Source organism: Podarcis gaigeae (assembly GCF_964106915.1).
Source record: "Podarcis gaigeae genome assembly, chromosome: 4".
NCBI classification, from domain to species: Eukaryota; Metazoa; Chordata; class Lepidosauria; order Squamata; family Lacertidae; genus Podarcis; species Podarcis gaigeae.
The window spans coordinates 24,981,100-25,003,431 of record NC_139677.1 but is presented as its reverse complement, the minus strand read 5'-3'; the positions used below and the strand labels follow the sequence as shown (position 1 = coordinate 25,003,431).

Sequence of the window (22,332 nt, the reverse complement as noted above, 5' to 3'; positions counted from 1 at the left end):
CAACTGTTCCTTTACTGGAAATTGTTATAGAATCATAGAATTGTAGAGTTGGAAGGGATTTTGAGAGTCATCTAGTCCAACCCCCTGCAATGTAGGAATCTTTTGCCCAACATGGGGCTCCAACCCATGAACCTGAGATTAAGAGTCTCATGCTTTACCGACTGAGCTATGGATAAAGATTAAAAATAAATAGGTATTTCCTTGCCTGTGAAATATTTAGGTTGCCCTGGTGAGCTTTCAGACTCATTTACTAAGTGTATACACACACACACACACACACACACACACACACCTTAATTATGAATGCATTTAACTTGGAAACAAAAATGGATTCTTAGCATCACTTTGCCATTCATTTCTTCAACCCATGTTATTGTCATTTGCTTACTTTTTGCCTATGGTGAATGCAAGTGATCATTCAAAGGAGACTTCTTTCCTGGACTTCCTTCATTGTGGATTAGAGATGATAGATAGATAGATAGATAGATAGATAGATAGATAGATAGATAGATGATAGATAGATAGATGATAGATAGATAGATAGATGATAGATAGATAGATAGATGATAGATGATAGATAGATAGATGATAGATAGATAGATAGATAGATAGATAGATAGATAGATAGATAGATAGATGGATGGATGGATGATAGATAGATAGATGATGATGATAGATGATAGATAGATAGATAGATAGATAGATAGATAGATAGATAGATGATAGATAGATAGATAGATGATAGATAAATGATAGATAGATAGATAGATAGATAGATAGATAGATAGATAGATAGATAGATAGATGATAGATAGATATAGATCAGTGATTTTCAACCACTGTTCCGCGGCACACTAGTGTGCCGCGAGATGTTGCCTGGTGTGCTGTGGGAAAAATTGAAAAATTCGAAAGATTTAAAAATAAAGTATTTTATAATTTTTCATATTTCTGTTTACTTACTATTTCATAATAAAGTAATTATAAAATACTTTCTTTGTGTTTATTTGATTCCTATTCAAGAGAATTACTTTATATATAGTCAATATAGGCACAGAGTTAATTTTTTTAACATTTTCTAATGGTGGTGTGCCTCGTGATTTTTTTCATGAAACAAGTGTGCCTTTGCCCAAAAAAGGTTGAAAAACACTGATATAGATGATAGATAGATAGATGATAGATAGATATAGATAGATAGATGATAGATAGATGATAGATGATAGATAGATAGATAGATAGATAGATAGATAGATAGATAGATAGATATAGATAGATGATAGATAGATAGATAGATAGATAGATAGATAGATAGATAGATGATAGATAGATAGATAGATAGATAGATAGATAGATAGATAGATGATAGATAGATAGATATTGCTTTGCAATATCCAGGTAAACACAGCTGTGTTTGGATCCAGCATGGGGATTGCACTGATGGTAGCATCCTGCCCAGCTAAATACAGCAGGGGCCTTTCCTATCCTAACCCCCTGCAGCAGTAAAGATCAGGAAGTTAGTACTGCGTGGCTAATCTCCCCAGATGCTCCAGTGGTTAGGCAAATCCTCGTAGTAAATTCTAAGCCAGGCACTGTTGGCTTTTCCTTTAACCACAGACATGCTCCGAGTCCTTCAAAACAACTGTGACCATTTTATTTGATATTTGGAAGAAGAAGAAAAAAAAGGACACCTGTCTGAAAGTGCTTTAGGAATGATTCTTCAGTCAGTCAGCATCGCAGATATCCTGGCACACCATTAAATAAAAAATGCTCTTGTTATCAAAACTGTTCTTACAGCCAGCTTCTTCATTAAATTTACTGTGTAAAGATAAAGATGCAAACAGGAGCATCTGCCACACTGAAAGATTTAGGTCACCTTCTGCAATCCAAGTCTCCTACCGGCAAATGACAGGGGAGGTTGCAAAATGCATTACCATTTGTGCCAGTGTGACAGTTAGAAATCCACCGTATCCATGAGCAATCAAATTCCTAGGGAGTGATGTAACACATCTCTAAGTCAACTGGCTCAAAAGATTATGTTCACCTAGATACTTCCGGTGGCTAGGCAAATCCTCCAACATTCTAATATTTATGGTGACAGGTCTACAATATCCCCAGCCAAGCAGCAAAGAGGTAGTTGGGAAAGGAATTCCCATGTTAAACACACCCTGATTTATCTGCCAGACCTACTTTTCACCTTCCTATGCTTCCACGCTGCGCACCAGAGACTGCAATATTTATTAGCTTTTGCTTTGTTTTCAATGCATCAGTCACTCTTGCTTACAACTAGGGCTGCCATTCACCTTGCAAACCGCAAAGAGGTAATCTTTTTTTTACAACACAATTTGTGTGCTCTTGTGTACAAAATGGAAAAGCAGGGGGGAAATCTAGTATTCCTACTCCACACTGGGGGTTTTTATGTATTCCTGCATGGCACGACGCAGCCAAAATGTGCTTAGTTCTTCCCACTGAAATAAAAGGATTTAAAGGTGCTTAAACTTGCTTGAATTGCGCCCTGCATTACTGTGATTTGAAGTTGGAAGCTGGCATGGCCTAGTGCTGAATCATCCCAGCAATGAAAGATAGGTTTGGGTTAGCTGTGCATTCTGTGGCATTTGGACCCAGCCATTTTGGGGGGTCAGGGGAACACTGCCAGAAATGGGGGTGGGGAATCCTGCAGGCTGAAAATGCAGAAGTACCGTATTTTTCGCTCCATAAGATGCGCTTTTTTCTTCCTAAAAAGTGAGGGAAAATGTCTGTGTGTCTTATGGAGCGAATGCGTGGTCCCTGGAGCCGAATTGCCCAGGGGCAAAAAGCAGATCATGCTTTAAAGGGGGGGGGGAGTGGGTGTGGAAACAAAGCCACTAATCAGCAAGCGATCGGGGAGGGAGATAAGGGATGCTAGCAATAAAGGAGGCTGCCTGGGAGGGGGGAGGTAAAGACAGCAAACTTGCAAAGGGGGGAAACAGGAAGACTAAATCAATGAGGAGAGAAATTAGAAGAAAAGGAGGAGCAAAAAACTGTTCCATCTAAGGAAAAGACAGTAAGGCAAACAAGAGGGAAGGGAGTGTTGAAAGGAAGCAGCTGATCGGTGGGATCGGGAGAGAGATAAGGGACGCTAGCAGAGGCTGCCTGGGAGGGGGGAGGTAAAAGCCCATGGATCCTCAGGATTTTTACATTGGGTCACTCCAAATTCACCATCAGATCACATAGCATGTCCATGGCTACAGCCTGCACCCAAAAAAATCATACATCCACTGTTTTGTTCAAAATATTTTTTCTTGTTTTCCTCCTCTAAAAACGATGTGTGTCTTATGGAGCGAAAAATACAGTAGTATTGCTCTGGATGGATAACAGTAAGATCCAGATTGCGCTAAAAGGACATTCCACCCAACTGCTCATTCATTTCCAAATAGATTCTTTTGTAAGTCAGTTACTATGGACTATCCTGCCCAGAACAAATACCTCTAAGCATTTCTGGAAAACGGAGACCATATAGGCTGATGTATTTGAGAATGGGGAAAATAGGTGCTGTCCTGAGTTCATTGGAGAATTGGTAGGGCAAAACAATACAAAGTTAAAAATTGCAGTGAATATCACAAAGTCATATCCTGCAATGAAACGATCATTCATTCCATGGATGATCTTTAGCATCGTGAACAGTGTTGCTGTACATTTTCCCCCAACAAGGTATAAATGTTCAAGATTTAAAGCCACGACAGCCAATGCACCAATTAAAAAAGAAAAGAAAAAAGTGTAAGCCAATCCTCACACTACCTTAATGATGCAAGCTTCACTGAACTGCACAGGACTCAAAATGCCTCCATCAGATGTTCAGAGCCATATGCACATGAGTAAATGTAGGGACTGGTGGAAGTAAAGAACTTTGAAGATTGCCCTGCCCTTTTCTCTCTTAATGAAAACAAATGGACTAGCAGAATAGTTCCTGGAAAGATTAATGTACTACTTAAATGTCAATTAAGGCAATTTAAGAGGGGGCAGGGGCACCTGTACCAGAACAGTTAAGTGGAAAACTGCTCAAAATCTAAAACAAAAACAAAACTTTTTTAACACCTAAGGAGGATCTGCAAGAGCAGTTTCACTCCATGTTCCACCTATTCCATTTAATATTTGTAAGCAATTATTGCTGTGTGATTATTTTATATGTCCCAGGAAGGGCCATAGGTAGAGCAAATGCTTTTCATGCAGAAGCTCCTGGTTCAATCCTGGGTATCTCAAGGTAGGACTGGAAAGGTCTTGTATGAATTGCTGGAGAGCTGCTGGCAGTCACTGTTGACAAGACCAACCAATGGTCTTGCTCCGAACAAGGCACTTTCCTATGTATTTGTCCTACAATCTCAATTCTGCATAACTGCAGGGCGATGTTCCAGTGATGTTCCTTCTGTTCTGCTGGCCCCAAAAACAGCAACAAGAGGATTCTATAGTTTTCCGGAACACTCGTAAACATGCAAGATGTAACCAGTAGGTGTAAAAATTGGGATTTTGTATCCTGGACTGAGAGAGGAAGAATGAAAGAAGGAAGAAGGCGTGCTAAAGGGAAAACTAAGCATGTGTTCCTGAAAGTTCATAGAATTATAGAGTTGGAAGAGACCCCAAGGAAGGGACTCCAAGATAGCTGTACCCCTCTCCTTTCCCGCCCCCCCCCCCACTTTACTCTAAATAGTTGTCATGGATCAGGAGGCTTGAACTGGATCAGGACCTTGGCATTGACCCTTTGTGCTACTGTCTCAGTGAGCTGCTCCGATGGAAACTTCCGTCTCAAGCCAAACAACTGCTGGTGGGCGGGGGACGTTATATAATTAAACACACAAGGACACTCTAGAATTTCGACACAATAGTTCTATGTCTAGGAAATAGTTATTTCTGAAATATTGCCAAAATGTTTAAACCCTGAGGCACTGTCCGCTTCTCAGAGGAGCCGAGGCTGATTTTTTAAAATAAATACTTGCATTTAAACTGAAGATACATTTGCAAAAAAGAAAACTCATGTGCTCGCAGTGCAGTAACATAATCATTCTCTTTTGTACAAGTTGCTTACTGTGCATTTTGTTTCAGTTTAAATTTTAAGGAATGACTAATATTGATCATTTTGACCACGTCAATGCTTCTGTTTGTTTTAAGGTGCAGTGTTTTTCAAATACATTGTGTGTGTGTGTGTGTGTGTGTGTGTGTGTGTGTGTGTGTGTGTGAAAAAGCTTTATATTTTTAAGTAATTGCACTAGCCATGATTAACCAGAGTATTGTGTTTTGGGGTGAAGATGGGACATTTAGGATAATATTATATGAGCCTAAAACCACATGAAACCTTGTACACACTCCCCTTGTCATAGGCAAACTCAGCCCTCCAGATGTTTTGGGACTACAACTCCCATCATCCCTGACTACTGGTCCTGTTACCTAGGGATGATGGGAGTTGTAGTCCCAAAACATCTGGAGAGCCAAGTTTGCCTATGCCTCCACTACACTGATATATAGAACTTAAGAACTGACATACGGTTTTTCAAGATCAAAGCAATGGTTAGTTGATCTGTGGTCCTGTGTTTCAATGCTTCGCTCTTTTTGAGCCTCACTAACCCTTTTTAAATTAATGTGCTGTAACAATATGCTGTAAGAAGCAATAGAAAACCTGAAGGAAATCAATGGACCAGGACATTTGTTACTTTCCCATTCAACACATGGTACTTAATGCTAGGAGCCTACTTGAAATAGAACCTTCTGTGTTATACCCATTTGACACCCTACAGTCAGATCAATAATGTATTTCCTTTCCTCTTGCAGGTACTCAGGGTAGTTCGACTTATAAAGATTTCTCCTGCTCTGGAAGACTTTGTGTATAAGATTTTTGGACCCGGAAAAAAACTTGGGAGTTTAGTTGTATTTACTGCCAGCTTATTAATTGTAATGTCAGCAATCAGTTTGCAGATGTTCTGTTTTGTGGAAGAACTAGACAGATTTACAACATTTCCAAGGGTAAGTGTAAAACAACCAACCAACCAATCAAGCAATCAGCTATGATTCTGTCGTCTTTCTTACAAATGCTTTTTTCTTTTAATTCTAGCTTTGTTAACACCAGCTGTTTGGAAGTTGTGGGTAAAGATCATGTTGTTCCTGTGTGTTGGTTGGGGGGAAATTTTGCACATTTCTATTGCTTTGTGGAATGTACTGTGGAAAGCTGTGTAATGCCTTTTGATTATTTACTTCATTTAGTTTTTAAATCCTGTGCTGCCTTCTGGACCCCGAAACAACTCTAAAAATAGCTTTACAAGTACTGCTCTGTGAGTCGTTGGGTTGTGTCCAGTGCTACACAAGCAGGCTTTACTCCCTTAATAGAACTTCTTCTTCCCTTATCCCTCTACAGCCCCTTGCACACATCCCAGATTTGCTTCAGAGGGTCCTCCAAAACTCAAGAGCAGATTTCAAAGGGTGGCATCAAGCAGGATAAAAGGAAGGGGAAGTCTCCTAGTGTGAACTGATACCAGTTCAACTAGTGCAATGCCGGTATTGGGGGAAAACTTTACATATTTATGTGCTCATTCATTTGTAACATAAGTTCTCTTTCACTTTTTTCCTGCCCCTTTCTCCAGATTTTTCAAAGTAGTTCCCCAGTGATATCCCATCAGGCACTGATCATCCAGGCACTTAGCTTCAGAGACAGGGACAGCAGTAGCAAGAACCAGACTGTTTTCCTTCATTTTTTGTGTAAACACAGAAGAATAAACGAGGAGGGCTGTAACTCAGGGTGAGAAATGTGTCCTTGGATCAGAATAAGAAATACAACATCCATAGAAAGCAATCTTAGTAACTGCCACCTGTTTAGAACAAACTCTGCCGCCATCTTTGGCCCTGCACGGCCATTTTGTGCCTCTTAGGCCTCAATATTTTTCAGTCCTTCTAAGTAGGCTCTGGGGGTTGAAAATGTCAGAACCTGTAGACTAGACACTTTGCAAGACATCTAGGCCATGTTTTCACAAGCTGTCATAATTTAATGCTCCAGTCTATAGCTAAAGTGAACAAGATGCATAAAAGTTACAGTGAGAAGAGTGGCCTGATCATGATGTTAAATAAGATGGCGAAATCAGCTGCTATTTAGTTTGGGTTCTTTTAAAACCACTGTATGTGGTGACATGGGATTTTCCAGCCAAAGTGTTAAAATGTACTGGGATGAACAGAGAACGAGAGGTGCAGGTGATGTCAGGAAATGTTCTAGTCAGGCCCTTCCAACCAAATAAATGTCACTGATAAATAACCCATTAGCTCCCAATCTAGAAAATGTGGAATGGCAAACAGAAAAAAGGGGGAAATTTGAAATCAGACATGCCAATATAATCAAAGCCGGAAACTTCCTTAAGAGTTGTCTCAGCTAATAGAAGCTTCTGCACATATTGTGTGATGTGATGATAGATTGATACTGTGCAGCGCTAAGATGTCATACAAAGTGAATACGTGAAGTGTCCCAATATCCACAAGCTGATTGTTGGCATACCCTCTTGCTGTCCTGTAATGCTTGCCACTAAACAAGAGCAAAAGTAAAAAAATGGCAGTTGCTTGCTGTCATGGTACCTTTCTTTCTGCCATTTCCCTAGATGCTGAAAAGCAAGTGTGCTGAGCCAAATGGGAACTATTGATTACTATGTCCATTAATGTCGCTGAATCAAAAGCCTAGAACTAAAAAAAAAAAAAAAGCAAAAGCGCTATAGGAACATTGTGGGTTTTTTGAAAGAAAGGGGAAGAAAAGGCAGACAACCTTCATTTCCTAATGCCTCCAAATTGCATGCTTTCACATGGTTACCTGACAAACAGTAAATAAGTAGAAGCTTATGGTCACTATGGTTACCGAACACAGCATTCTCTGGACCATTTTTGTCTTCTTATGTGGTCTGATAGATTAGTTTTCAGGTCAGTGTGAGCCTCTAAAATGGACTTCTTCAAGTGTGTTTCCTTCCATTTCTTGGATTTGTCACTTGCAAAGTCATGTCCAAACTAAAGAAAATATAGAACATTTTATTACCTTGAATTTTTGCAATTAAAATCGGCTGCCTTCTCTCATGAGAAATTGTATTTATTTCATAGGGTTTGGCTAGTACAGATGAGAAATTAGAGTTTCAACAGTTGAGCAAAATGCTTTTTGAGGGAATACCTGCACTTATGGGGCAAGGCCCGCTGCCCCTCCAGCTCTTGTGGAGACCCTCCCCAGAACCCAGAAAATGTCTTCTTTGGGCTCTGGGGAGGGTTTCCTCATGAGCCAAAAGCACAGTGAAGCTTTGCTGGGGCTCTTCAAGTGTGTCCCCACACTTGAACATGCCTAAATGGGGGGATACCTGTAACGACATCAGGCAAGATTGTATGGCATGAGACAGATTGCACTGAATGTTGTGGAATGGGAGAACTCTGTATAATGCTACCATTTCAGACCTTAATACTGGACGATGTTAACACTGATTGATGGATGGACCAAAAATAGTGGTCTCTAATACATTTTAGCATTGGTCGGTTTATATTGCATTTTGGAAATAGTTTCTAGTTCATTACCAGTATCAGAATCTCTAACTAATCTTCAGAAAGCGGGGAGGGAATCAAAAGGAACTTGAAGCCTCCACCACACAGCCACACAACATGAATTAATTCAAAATCTCTCTATTTGCATAAATCTCCAGGTCTCCTTTTCACAGCTGTTGGTTCTGTCAGCTAGGTAGCTGCGTTTCAGATTCATTTTAACATAAATGATAAAAAGTGTACCTTTCAACTAAAAATATCTTGCTCTGAAAGAAAGATTGCTACTTGCTGAACTTAAAATCACTGTATACTGCCTTAGCATTTTCTTTAAACTGGTGTTTTCCGATACAGAGAACTTTAATAATAGGAAAGATTTACGTGGGGTAACATTAGAATGAAGCATGTTTTAAAGGGAAGGTTTGGTTTTCTCTAAAATGGAGAAGGTTGTCTAGGTTTTTTTTGTTTTGTTTTTTTTTGTTTTAACATCACATTTGTCCGTTCTAAAATGTGATGCTGTAGAAAATGAATGCCATTTATTTGGCATTAAAAAAGAAGAGAGGCAAGTTTCATTTTAAGCGAAACTTGCTACACTTTCTGAGCTATTGAGATATAAATGATATAGAGATGCCGAAAAGATCAAATAAACCATGAACAAGATATGTACACTGTCACCCTGACCCAGTTAAGCAGGCTTATGTCTGAATATCACTCTGGATTGGAAATTGTGGGTGTAAATTGGAAATAGATATGATACTCTTCATATGTGTATCAGGGGGAGGATGCAGCCGACCAGTGCTATTTTGCTTAGAATGAGAAACATATTCCAGTGTGTATCTGAAAGTACATCCCCCATTCATATTTCCACACAACTAGTTGCATGTTCATACCTCATGATGAGAGCTGGATCAGGGCCACTGATAGTTAAGAGCTTATTTGAATGTAGCCTCTATGCAAATGAATGGGTATAAGAAAGCTGAAGGAGACATATCTGAGGAAATCTACAAGTGATGAAACTTCAACATATTGGACATATTTATTTTTTTAGCATTTATTGAAAAATTCATATCAATTCTTCCTTCATAAGATATATCAAGGCAGAATACAGAATACAACAAGATCAGTAAAAGTATCAACAGAAGCATAATGATAAACTGATAAAAAAGCAATAGATACAGCTCCTGCAGAACCGCTACTTGTAGGGAGTTCTAGAGTGCAGGGTCTGCTGGGCTAAAGGCTTGAGTTCTGTTGTTGTTGTTGTTGTTGTTTAGTCCTTTAGTCATGTCCGACTCTTCGTGACCCCTTGGACCAGAGCACGCCAGGCACACCTGTCTTCCACTGCCTCCCGCAGTTTGATCAAACTCATGCTGGTAGCTTTGAGAACACTATCCAACCGTCTCATCCTCTGTCTTCCCCTTCTCCTTGTGCCCTCAATCTTTCCCAACATCAGGGTCTTTTCCAATGAGTCTTCTCTTCTCATGAGGTGGCGAAATATTGGAGCCTCAGCTTCAGGATCTGTCCTTCCAGTGAGCACTCAGGGCTGATTTCCTTGAGAATGGATACGTTTGATCTTCTTGCAGTCCATGGGACTCTCAAGAGTCTCCTCCAGCACCATAATTCAAAAGCATCAATTCTTCGGCGATCAGCCTTCTTTATGGTCCAGCTCTCACTTCCATACATCACTGCTGGGGAAACCATAGTTCTTACTATACGGACCTTGAGTCCTAGTGAAGACCTAATGCAGTGGCGTAGACAGAAAGGGGATAGGTGCTTAAAGGTGGCATTTAAAAAGAGCTTACAGCTCAGCTACTCATGTGCAGTGTTGTTCCTTGGGTTTTATGGAGAGATTCAGCCCACCTTTCCTTTCAACCATATGTTTGCTTCTGAGGGTGAGGAAAAACCAGCATTCATACAGAATTATCATGTGCTCTGGGTGAAAATGCATGCCTGTGATATCACAACAGCATATAGGAGTAGACTAAGGTAGCTGGGAATCTTAGCAAGCCGAACTCCGAGGTACTGAAAACAGTCTTATAGTGACCCATCGCATTTTTACAAGCAGGAAACCAAACTCCACCCACATTATAGCTAGCAAGGTTATGATTGCTGCATGCAATTGCTGACACGGATATTGAGTTCAGGATATTATTTGCTTGTTTCGATAAAGCGTGCCCAACTGAGCTTTGTGTTTGATTATGTTCTCTTTCAGGCTTTTATGTCCATGTTCCAGATCCTTACACAGGAAGGATGGGTAGATGTCATGGATCAAACTCTTAATGCTGTCGGGCATATGTGGGCACCTGTTGTCGCTATCTACTTCATACTTTATCATCTTTTTGCTACCCTGGTATGTTGTCTGCCTTGCTGTTTCATGTATTTACTTTTCTGAAATGTTGCTCGTGTTCATATGTGGATGAAACGAGGCACAGGAGAAATCAGATTTTACAACTGTCTGAGGAAGCTGCCTTGTATTGAGTCAGACTACTGGTCGATCCAGCTCAGTATTGTCTCCCGCAAGTGCTTCTCTCTCTATTCCTGCATCCCCTTTAACTCAACTAGCATGGGATGGGAGTAAGCAATAGCCAGTATAGCATCTACTTTTGCCCTGCATTGCTTCCCTGTAGCATATTGGTTTTGGTATGGAAGCACTCACAGGTAGCACAGTAAACTAGGAACACTGAATGGCAAATGAGTGTCGAGCATGGTTTCCCAGGTGGAAGCTTGCCCCTCTGTGTCCAGATTTCCCCTGTTTTAATTATTTGATGGAACCTGAAGTTCAGCCCTGCAGCTTATGGCGGCCCGTCTTTGCACTAGCACAGGAAGTTGTTTGTAAACCATGACCATACTCCTTTTCATAATATAATATTGCAGATGCTACCTACAATCATGAAATCACAGAATTGTGGAGTTGGGAAGAGATCCCAGGTGTCATCTCGTCCAGCTCCCAGCAATGCAGGAATGCTGCCCCCAGTCATCACTGGGTGGACTCGAACCACCAACCTTCTTGTTAACAGACCCATTGCTCTGCAGGAGAAGACAGGGTACCTGTCACAGTTCACAATGAAAGCGGGGACTACAGTGAAGCAGAAACCTACACCGATCAATCACTGTACTTTCTCTCTAGCTGTCATGATTCACAGATTATGGTCACTGGTGGCCTCAAGCCTTATTGCAATGCGCTCCATGTGGGACTACCCTTGGGCCCAACAGAGCAGTTTTTCAGGGATCTCAAAGTCCCTAAATAAATCCTATACCCTATCCCCTACTCCAACTTCCTAAGAATAACTGGTTGGTTCCACTCCAACAGAACTCTAGAGTGGTTTAAAGAAGTTGGTTGTCTTCTGCAATTCACTCCACAATGAAGGAGATGGACCTTTTATGAAACTCACCACTGCTGCATGGTGGAGTGATGGTTCCTTTCCCTCCCTGGTTCAGATAGTGCAGACCCTACATCTGGAATGCATATTGAGTTTTCATAGTACAGTCCACCTGCCCCCCCTCCTAAACCCCCCCCCACACACACTGCAAGACGATGCAACTGCAGTGAGATTTGCCACTTCTCTATAACATTTGTATAGTGGTCGCACCACCACTATTTGAGGAACAGAACCAACCCCACCACACTACTACGGGGGGTTCAGTTTATTTCCACTGCTTAAAAAAGAGGGGAAGAGGGGGAGTGAAGCCCTAAGAATATATGGTGACACAATGACAAGTGGATAAAAGAGCAGGAAAATGTTGCAGTAAATGAGAATGAGAAGGTGGGTTAAAGCTCAAAAGTGCTAATTGTATGCACTTGGAGCTGGATCTGTAGAGAGCTGGAGAGAAATGAATAGCTTTCACAGCAGAAGCTGGAATGGAGTTTAGGTTTGAAAAACAAAAACTGTGTTCAGAGTGAAGTCTATTATTAAAATCCAGAAGGGAATGGAAGAAGTTAAACAAATAATAAGCTGAGGTTTAACTGTTCTTTTGTGATAATGTTCTAGATTTGTTTTTGACATTCGGTAAAAAAATCTCCATTGTGTGTCTATCATTCTCAGCTATAGAGACTGGAAATAACCACAGATTAAACTGCAGTGTATTTCATGGCTACTGCACAATTCCTTGATAATATCAGGCACAGCTTTTCAATATCATTCTAGCTAGGGCCACAGTCTGAAACAGAGTTGAGCTAAATATTTACATTTTTGTAAAAAAAAAATGCAGTCCAAAATGTTCCATAATTGTTATTTTATTGTATTTAATAGCATTTCTATTATTAAACCCAGTCAGATGGGTAAGGTATAATGATGATGATGATGATGATGATAATTGTTATTGTTATTAAATTTCAGCACCATTTGGTGGCAAGGAAGAGCAAATTTTTCATAAATGCGCATCTTTTAGCATACTTTTTTTTTTAGTTGCCCATGATATCCTTTAGAGCAGGCATTGTGAATTGGATGCATGGTGACTTGGTGGTTCCAGTCCCTTGTAAAGAGCCAACTCCAGAAAATGGTGCTGGTTAATAAGCCAATTAATTAGTACAATCCATCTCCATCTTGGAGGTATCTCCATAGAGCTTGTTTCTCCTCGGCCCATGCAGGCATCACAGCAGAGCCATTTGGGGACTGGCAAGTCCATGCAAACCATCCATGTCCTATATATTGAACTCCATGCAGATCTCTCTCCAAACAGCTACTTTGCCCTTGTAAGGATTCAGCCATTATCATTATTATCATCATCATTATATTTGCACTTAGGGTTGCCTTTCCTTACAAAACATAACCCAAAACAGACCTTAGAGGTAAAGTGTGAAACCAAACACTGCAAAATGTAATGTACATAAAATAAATCTTACTTCTGTGACTGACACACCCAGGATCCAAGAGAAAAGGAACTTTGTCACTGACAAAGTTATTTTTTCTATTTGGTAGAGGGAGGCTTTCATTATCTGCTTCTAATATTGGGCTCTGTTTTTTGAAATCCTTTTGTAGATTCTGCTGAGTTTGTTTGTTGCTGTTATTTTGGACAACTTGGAACTTGATGAAGATCTAAAGAAACTTAAGCAAGTAAGCTTTTTCATGTTGGATATTAATTGCAACAAAGCAATATTGTGCCCTCATTTTTCTAGGAAAATGCAGATGTCAACCACCTTTTCGAGAATGTGAACTAATTAAAATGCCTATATAGTTTACTTTCTGCTTGCCTGACAGAATGCTCTCCCATTCCCTCCCCTGTGTACTTTTTGGGAGTTTTCCTGACTCTCCAGAGCAGATTTAGGGGAGCTGTCGGGGCCATGCGGGGGGGGCAGGGAAGGGGGAAAGGCCTGTTGCGCTAGCTGGAATCCTTGTGTTGGGTTTGCTGAGTCTGGTCCTAGGTCCTGATGCACTCCATTTTGACGCAAAAGAGGACATCATGCTGAATGGTAATTTGGGAGAGGCAATGTAAAAACAATGAACCCAATCAAGAAGATGTCCACTGAGCAAAGGATGGCACTAGGATGATAAAGCTGGAACTCCCTGTACACAGAGCAATACATGCTGGAATGTGTGTGGAGGATACAAAACATGGCTGTTTAATACCTTATTTTTATTAATCATCTGTAAGTAAAATCTAGAAACTTGTTTCTGAACTTAGCAGATGCACTCTTTACTCAACACTATCACCATGCAGAAGGTTGCACATGCAAAGCTGCGTACCATTAATATTTTTATCAATATGCTTCTGTTGCCATACCAGCAATGAAAGCAGTCATGACACTACACTTAGTTTACAGCGGTGTGTAAAATGTGTGTAAACCTCCTTGCAAATTCAGTAGTACTATGCAAATAGCTCAGAAGTGTCTATTCAATGCTATCTTGTGCTGTGGCTTAAATTGTCCCTCTCTTCCTCTATATAAAATAAGTTCCTTTCAATATGTTTTGTTATCCATTTTATGCAACTTTACACATGATATTATTCTGTTGTTCATACTGTGTCCCATGGAAATCCATAAGTCTGAGGGTATTTAAGCCATTCTATCAGGTGGAAATATAAGTACCTTGATAGTATTGGGGGAATTTGATTTATACAATCTTCTTTATATATATAAAAAATTCCTAATAATAATAATGCATCTGATGCTATACTCCTTAGCAGCCATGTAAAGGGAATAGATATATGGATACATGTTTGTGTTTGAGGTTACATGGCAATGAATGGAAATTGTACAGCCTGTGAGAATTCAATTAAAATGTATGCAGAATAAGCACAGTGACTTCTCAATGGCTGATTCAGGTAGGTAGCCGTGTTGGTGGTGTTACTGGACAATTTTTTTTTATTTTTCTCAAGGGCAGTATTAGATGATAACACAATCATCTTAGCATTGCTGAGTAAATTAAAACACCAAGTAGGACAGGGAAAACGGCTGATATCCAGTGTTAGTCATAACCAGATTAGACCTATTGAAAACAATGAAATGAATTGAATTCAGTGGGTCTACTCTGACTGAGTTGGTTGTCACCCATTGTCTTTATTGAGGCCCAAATGAATAGAACAGAACTTCCTGATAAGCTGCAATTTCATGCGGGAGTTTATCTTTGAAGTCATGCAGTTCAAGAATGACTGTCTTAATGCCAGTGGCAGAGTGGCCTGGTAGGTTAGAAAGTTTTCTTATTTCTGTGTGTTGCCATTTATGGTATCAGATTTGTGTGCATTCATTCTTTTGTATAGGGTCTGCCCTATTGGTCCTATGTACAACACAGAAGGTTGTTGCTAGCGGTTGATAGCATAAAACACATTAAAAGGTGAACAAGTGAATGAGCCCTTGATGTTGCAACTCACATTGTTAGTAACTGCAATAGGTTTGCCTGAGTGGCTATGGGGACAGAGCAGACACCTAGGTTTGTTGCAGGAACTGGCCCCTGTGCATGCTGCTGCTGCTGACTAGCAGTTTTAGGTTGTTGTTGTTTAGTCATTTAGTCGTGTCCGACTCTTCGTGACCCCATGGACCAGAGCACGCCAGGCACTCCTGTCTTCCACTGCCTCCTGCAGTTTAGTCAAACTCATGCTGGTACCTTCGAGAACACTATCCCATCATATCGTCCTCTGTCGTCCCCTTCACCTTGTTCCCTCTATCTTTCCCAACATCAGGGTCTTTTCCAGGGAGTCTTCTCTTCTCATGAGGTGACCAAAGTATTGGAGTCTCAGCTTCAGGATCTGTCCTTCCAGTGAGCACTCAGGGCTGATTTCCTTGAGAATGGATACGTTTGATCTTCTTGCAGTCCATGGGATTCTCAAGAGTCTCCTCCAGCACCATAATTCAAAAGCATCAATTCTTCGGCAATCAGCCTTCTTTATGGTCCAGCTCTCACTTCCATACATCACTACTGGGAAAACCATAGCTTTAACTTTATGGACCTTTGTCGGCAAGGTGATGTCTCTGCTTTTTAAGATTCTGTCTAGGTTTGTCATTGCTTTTCTCCCAAGAAGCAGGTGTCTTTTAATTTCGTGGCTGCTGTCACCATATGCAGTCATCATGGAGCCCAAGAAAGTAAAATCTCTCACTGCCTCCATTTCTTCCCCTTCTGTTTGCCAGGAGTTGATGGGACCAGTGGCCATGACCTTCGTTTTTTTTTATGTTGAGCTTCAGACCATATTTTGCGCTCTCCTCTTTCACCCTCATTAAAAGGTTCTTTAATTCCTCCTCTCTTTCTGCCATCAATGTTGTGTCATCTGCATATCTGAGGTTGTTGATATTTCTTCCGGCAATCTTAATTCCGGCTTGGGATTCATCCAGCCCAGCCTTTCACATGATGAATTCTGCATATAAGTTAAATAAGCAGGGAGACAATATACAGCCTTGTCGTACTCCTACTGTAAACCACTGTTTCCCAAACTTGGGTCTCTATTTTTTGGACTATGATTCCCACCAACCCTGACCACTGGTCCTGCTAGCTAGGGATGATGGGAGCTGTAGTCCAAAAGCAGCTGGAGACCCAAGTTGGTGCAAACCTTTTAGTTATTAGTCTCTGTCCAATGGAGCAGTTGTATTGCAGATCTGGCTTTTTCTACATTCCACCCATAATGTAATTAACATCATATCTGGAAATTTCCATTAAAAGGCATGCTTAGAAAGAAAGAAGTTAAGAAATTGCTCCTTTGAAATGGAAGATTGTCCAGACGATTAAGTGACACAGTGAGAAAAGGTTTTCCCTTGAGGTAAATATGATGGAATTCCTGGCTTTGTGCTGATTGCAGTTGTGAACTGTTCTACTGAAATATTGGTTTTCTTATCATGGTAGATAAAGCAGAAAGAAGGGGATGTGGTTTCGTTTTGTTTTTTAATTCGGTGACTTTTTGACTTCTCCATTATAAGTTGGCCACAAGAACAAGAGAAACAGTGTGGTGTTATTGTTGCTTTTCCCTTCATGCCCATTTTCTTAATGGAAATGGCTTTTGTATCATTGTAGGGGAAAATACTATTCCCCATCTGTAATTAAAAAGCTAAATGGAACTCCAGGAGATAGCCGGCTAATTTGCTGTGTGCTGATTCTTCAGAAGTGCCTTGTGCATACCAATTCAAGCTGCACCACCTTGTACAAAATGCAGTTTGTCTGTTTGTTTTCATTTCCATCTGCTGTGGCCACGAAGATTGAGGCGAAAGCATTGTGGCGGTTGGACTAGATGACTCTCGGGGTCCCTTCCAACTCTACAATTACATGAATTAATGACTGCTGGGAAGGAATGCCTTCTAATTAGCAATTTTTTTTGCTATTCGTTGTTTCCAGGGAGATGACCTGCACTGCAGTGCTGTGGTGGTTCTCCGAAGGAGATGTCAAGCACCACAGAATTAGCCAAGTTCAACTACCCACTAATGAAAAACATACAAAAATGGCAGCCCAACTTGAAAGCCCTTGCTGTTTGAGTAACATTGTGGGCGCTTAGCAGTCACTGAAAAAAATATGAAGTGGTGGCCCAGGGTCAAGTACAATGTTTAGCAGAGAGCAGGAAGTGAGGACTTGTGTTAGTTACTTCAGATTAAGTATTAACAATTACTTGGCGCACACACCTTCTGAATATACGTGCTGTTCCCTGGGGCCTACATATTGTGACAGTAAGTTAGAAGCACCATGTGCTGCTACTACTAAACAGAGAACGGGGGGAGGGGAGATGCTGACAGGAGCTTTCTGGTTTGGAATAAATGACTACTTTATTTATCTAATGGAACTTGGCTTGTCAGACTCTTCCTATAGGATGGAAGAAGCAGGAAAACTGTGATTTAAGAGGAAGTAGGAGGGAAGGTAACCCCAATACTGTCCCATGTCCCTTCATCCAGATGTGGTTAGTAAACACATAGAGTTGTGGACTCTTGCTATTGTCACTCCAATGACCAAATCCCTGTTTTTAAAGGTATTTCCTTCCAACTGGCTATATGAAACATTCTCCCTCTCCCTCTCCTTCTTTAATTTCATTTGATTTTGGCTGAACTGTTTCTACAGTTTAAGTGTGTCATCCAGGTTTTCCTTGTTGACTTGTGCCCACCTATCTCTTTGTATAGCACATTTATTTATGAACTCCTACAGAAGGAACTCCCCTTCCTTCTGTAGCCCAATCCCAGCTATTGTTATTTGGAAAGTCTGACTGATTTTAACTCTGCTTATTTTCACATAAGTAGAGGAGTTCAGCCTCAGCCTAGCACAAGCAGTTCACAAAATGCAAAATGCAGCTGTGGTCACAGTCCATTTCTGCAGCATCCAGCTTTGCTTTGCTTTGCTTTTTTAAGTAAGCCATTTTCTAATATATATCTCTCTCTTTCTATATATATATATATATATATATATATATATATATATATACTGTGTGTTCTGACATTTATCCTCCATAAATGGTGAAGACTTTTCTTTCACAAATGCTGATTTCACAATCTTGGGAAGTTGATTTCAATTGCATAGTGGTATTTATGAATCCGATATGAAAAATGTAAGAAATTCATTCAATAATCATGACTATAGTCTTTCAGTTTACTGGCAAAATTAGCAATATATCTGATCTCATTCTCTGTGGGAAGATTTTTTTTCCATTTACTTTTTTATTTATCACATTTATATATCTCCATATTATTTGACTTATAAAAATGAAAGTAACTTATATTGCAGAAGCTTTGTAAATATCTGTTACAAACAGGAAAGCAAATAATGATGTTTCATTGTGATTTTTTAATTTTATTTTGTTGAAATCAGTGGAGAAATTCCTATTGACTTAATAGGAACAGAATTGCACACTTTGGAGTTTATATACCCAGGAGAGGAGTTTGTTGTCAGTGTCTTATTGTTTTTTAACTCACTTTTTAAGACCTCATTTCCTTTTAGAGAAAAGCACACAAAATATTTCATTAAAATTAAAAGAGTTCAGCTGAAGTCTTCGTCAGTTGAAAGAGAAAACATGCCTGTTGCTAATATTATAGCTGGCCTTATTTTGGCTGGAAGCCTCAAGAGGACTGTAATAGGAATGGAATGGAAACATTGCATGATAATGAGTGTCAACATTTGCAGAGATTCTGTATTCTTAAAGGGCCATAGAGCCGGATGAAAAGATACTGCATCTTGTACCCAATGTGCGTCAGAGAGTAGCTAAAGTGCTGTCTACAAGACATTGGGGTTTGTCCTAGAGAGCTCTGAAATGCAGAAGGCAGAACTGACAGGGGTTGGGGGACATAGGAGTCAACTCCTAGGGGCTGAGGTCCCTTCATCCCCTAAATAAAATACTTGAAGGTGATAGCCCCCCTCCCCAAGTTGCTGGACATTGCCCTTCAAATGGCATGTGTGTGCCTTGTGATTGATTATTTTATTCAAGTTGGCACCCTTGTTGGGGGTTATTGAGAAAACTCTGTATAGTGGGGTAAAGAAACACAGATACTAAAAGGTGGTAGACCTCAATGGAGGCTGCTCTATCGGGCAGAATGGGACACTGCCCAACCATCTTCAGGCTGCCCACTTGTGGACATGGTTTCTACATACGCTTGCTGTATGCCAAAACGTTTGCAGGATTTGGGGGGTGGCATGGTGTGATGCTGCTACAGAGCCACCTTCTGAGCTGCAGCATTGCTGCCACATACCTAGATGGTTTCAGGGGTAACAAGAAGGCAACGCTCTTGCGGGATCGCCAGGTTGGCTCTGCCATTGTTTTTACACAGCCTCAATCTCTCCCCTGCACTGTGTCCCATAAATGGCAGCAACACCACCGTTGGAATGGTGGGTCTTTCCTCCATTATACTGGCCGCTCCCGGACATTGTGTTCTGGACAGAAAATATATGGCAAATCTTACTTACTCCTACCACACATAGAAAGTTTGCCTGTCTGTCTTCATAACATGCAGGGATGCGCGTGGCGCAGTGGGTTAAGCCACAGAGCCTAGGACTTGCCGATCAGAAGGTTGGCGGTTCGAATCCCCGTAATGGGGTGAGCTCCCATTGCTCAGTCCCAGCTCCTGCCCACCTAGTAGTTCGAAAGCACGTCAAAGTGCAAGTAGATAAATAGGTATCGCTCCAGCGGGAAGATAAATGGTGTTTCTGTGCACTGCTCTGGTTTGCCAGAAGCAGCTTAGTCATGCTGGCCACATGACCCGGAAACTGTACGCCGGCTCCATTGGCCAATAAAGCGAAATGAACACCGCAACCCCAGAGTCGGTCACGACTGGACCTAATGGTCAGGGGTCCCTTTACCTTTACCTTCATAACATGGTCAAACTAGAGAAATGTCCAGACATACGTAGGATTGCACTATTAATTATAAAGTGATTGCAATGTAAGTGGGACGCTTACTGTCACCATTTTGTCCTACTCAGTTTACTCTAAAGAATTCACAAACACCAACCCTTCCCCAAACCTCTTATCATACATAGATACTCTAGCCTAACCTGTAGGTGCTGGGGTGGGGTGGGGGTTTTCTGAGCAGACTTAAGCATTTGGAATGCATGGATAAAAACCATGAAATCATTCCTGTGTCCCATAGAAAACCCTTAATAAAACTGGGAAGAGTTCCCCAGATCTCCTGAGTCATAAGCTAGCTCTTCTGTTCCTTTATGATTCCTGCATCTCACATTCTGTTCAGTTTATGCTTTCAAAGGAATATTCTCTTGGGAGAGATCAGTTCCCTCTCACAACTTCACACATCTGCCAATCTCTCTCTTCCCACTGCATATTTATGACTCGACTGCAGATGTTCATTACTGAAAACAATTTTGCAACTGATGTGCTATGCTACCTATGACCATACATTTCCTCAGAGGGCTTGAATATTTGCTGCAAATGTATTGTTTGAAATGAATGAAAAGCTCTGCCTGTCACCAACTCGTGTACCTGTCATTTTTCTCTGTGTTCATGTGCGTCGGGGAACAGTTTGCCCCATTTAGCTAATAAATTTGGGGGTTTTTTCACCCTCAAAGATAAGATGCTACAGACCTGCCTTTCCCCACTACTGCTGTTATCTTTTAAAGTCTAATGATTGCTTTCTTTGCTTTCCTGATTATTGTACCATGTTGAAAATTGGCTTGTAATTATTCTGTGCTCCAACATTGTGTAGGATTGAGCATGAGGTTCTGTTCACCAGTGCAATGTCACAGCAGGTGAAAGCGCACCACAGCCATCAATAATAATGTGCCTTCCAACTATGCCCATTCGGTATTTCACTCCCTCTAAATAGCAAACTCATTTCGTGAATGCCAACAACCAGGCAGCCCAATGGGGGCCACGGAGGAAAAACAAGGAATATATAAACATGCTCAGAGGTGACCTGAAGTTTGCGGAACTACAAAAATCTTTAATAAACAGGCCCCACTGCTTTCAGATGGCAGACAGGCAGACAAAGGAAACTAGCTGAGAGTGAAAGTGAGGAATAAAGAAGACGAAGGGTAAAAATAGGGAGGGCCTTATATCCAGTGCTATTTTTCTAGAAAAAGAGGTGCCGAAACTCACCTTGAACGCCTCCCTGGTTCTCTTATAATGGCAATGGCGCCCACCTGAGAGGTGCCGGAACTGAGTTCCGGTTGAAAAAGAAAAGAGCCCTGCTTGTATATATGTGTTTCTTCCTCTGATGCCCTTTGCTCCGTTCCTCTTTCCTCCTCCATGAGAATCAAGGTAAAGAGGATGAAGAGACATATAGACAAAAGCAACTATTAGACAGGCTCACTTCCATCCATATCACAACCCATCCAAAGAGTTAGAAGTGTGCTCTGTCATCTCATGGAGGTCTATGCTATTTCCTCTTCAGGCTGTAATCCTATACAGTGGTACCTCAGGTTACATACGCTTCAGGTTGCATGTGCTTCAGGTTACAGACTCCGCTAACCCAGAAATAGTACCTCAGGTTAAGAACTTTGCTTCAGGATGGGAACAGAAATCGTGCTCTGGCGGCGCGGCAGCAGCAGGAGGCCCCATTAGCTAAAGTGGTGCTTCAGGTTAAGAACAGTTTCAGGTTAAGAACAGACCTCCGGAACGAATTCAGTACCTAACCCGAGGTACCACTGTATCCTACTACCTAGGAAATAAGCCCAAACAGAATTTAGTGGGAATTACCGTATTTTTCGGGGGGACGCAGGTGGCGCTGTGGGTTAAAGCCTCAGCGCCTAGGACTTGCCGATCGAAAGGTCGGCGGTTCGAATCCCTGCGGCGGGGTGCGCTCCCGCTGCTCGGTCCCAGCGCCTGCCAACCTAGCAGTTCGAAAGCACCTCCGGGTGCAAGTAGATAAATAGGGACCGCTTACCAGCGGGAAGGTAAACGGCGTTTCCGTGTGTGGCTCTGGCTCGCCAGAGCAGCGATGTCACGCTGGCCACGTGACCCGGAAGTGTCTCCGGACAGCGCTGGCCCC

The 22,332-nt window shown here is 41.2% G+C and overlaps 1 protein-coding gene across 11 annotated transcripts in view; it reads left to right on the top strand.

The window, feature by feature from the left end:
- Positions 1–22,332, top strand: part of NALCN (sodium leak channel, non-selective) — a 198,226-nt gene that overhangs the window by 106,670 nt on the left and 69,224 nt on the right. For all 11 annotated transcript variants that reach the window (XR_014563381.1, XM_083735185.1, XM_083735186.1 and 8 more), the window contains 3 exons: positions 5,794–5,985; positions 10,715–10,852; positions 13,482–13,556. Coding sequence is in view for 10 of the 11 variants with exons in the window: in XM_083735185.1 (XP_083591311.1) it covers positions 5,794–5,985; positions 10,715–10,852; positions 13,482–13,556 (405 nt within the window). In the remaining variant the exon portion in view is untranslated. The remainder of the gene's footprint in view (positions 1–5,793; positions 5,986–10,714; positions 10,853–13,481; positions 13,557–22,332) is intronic.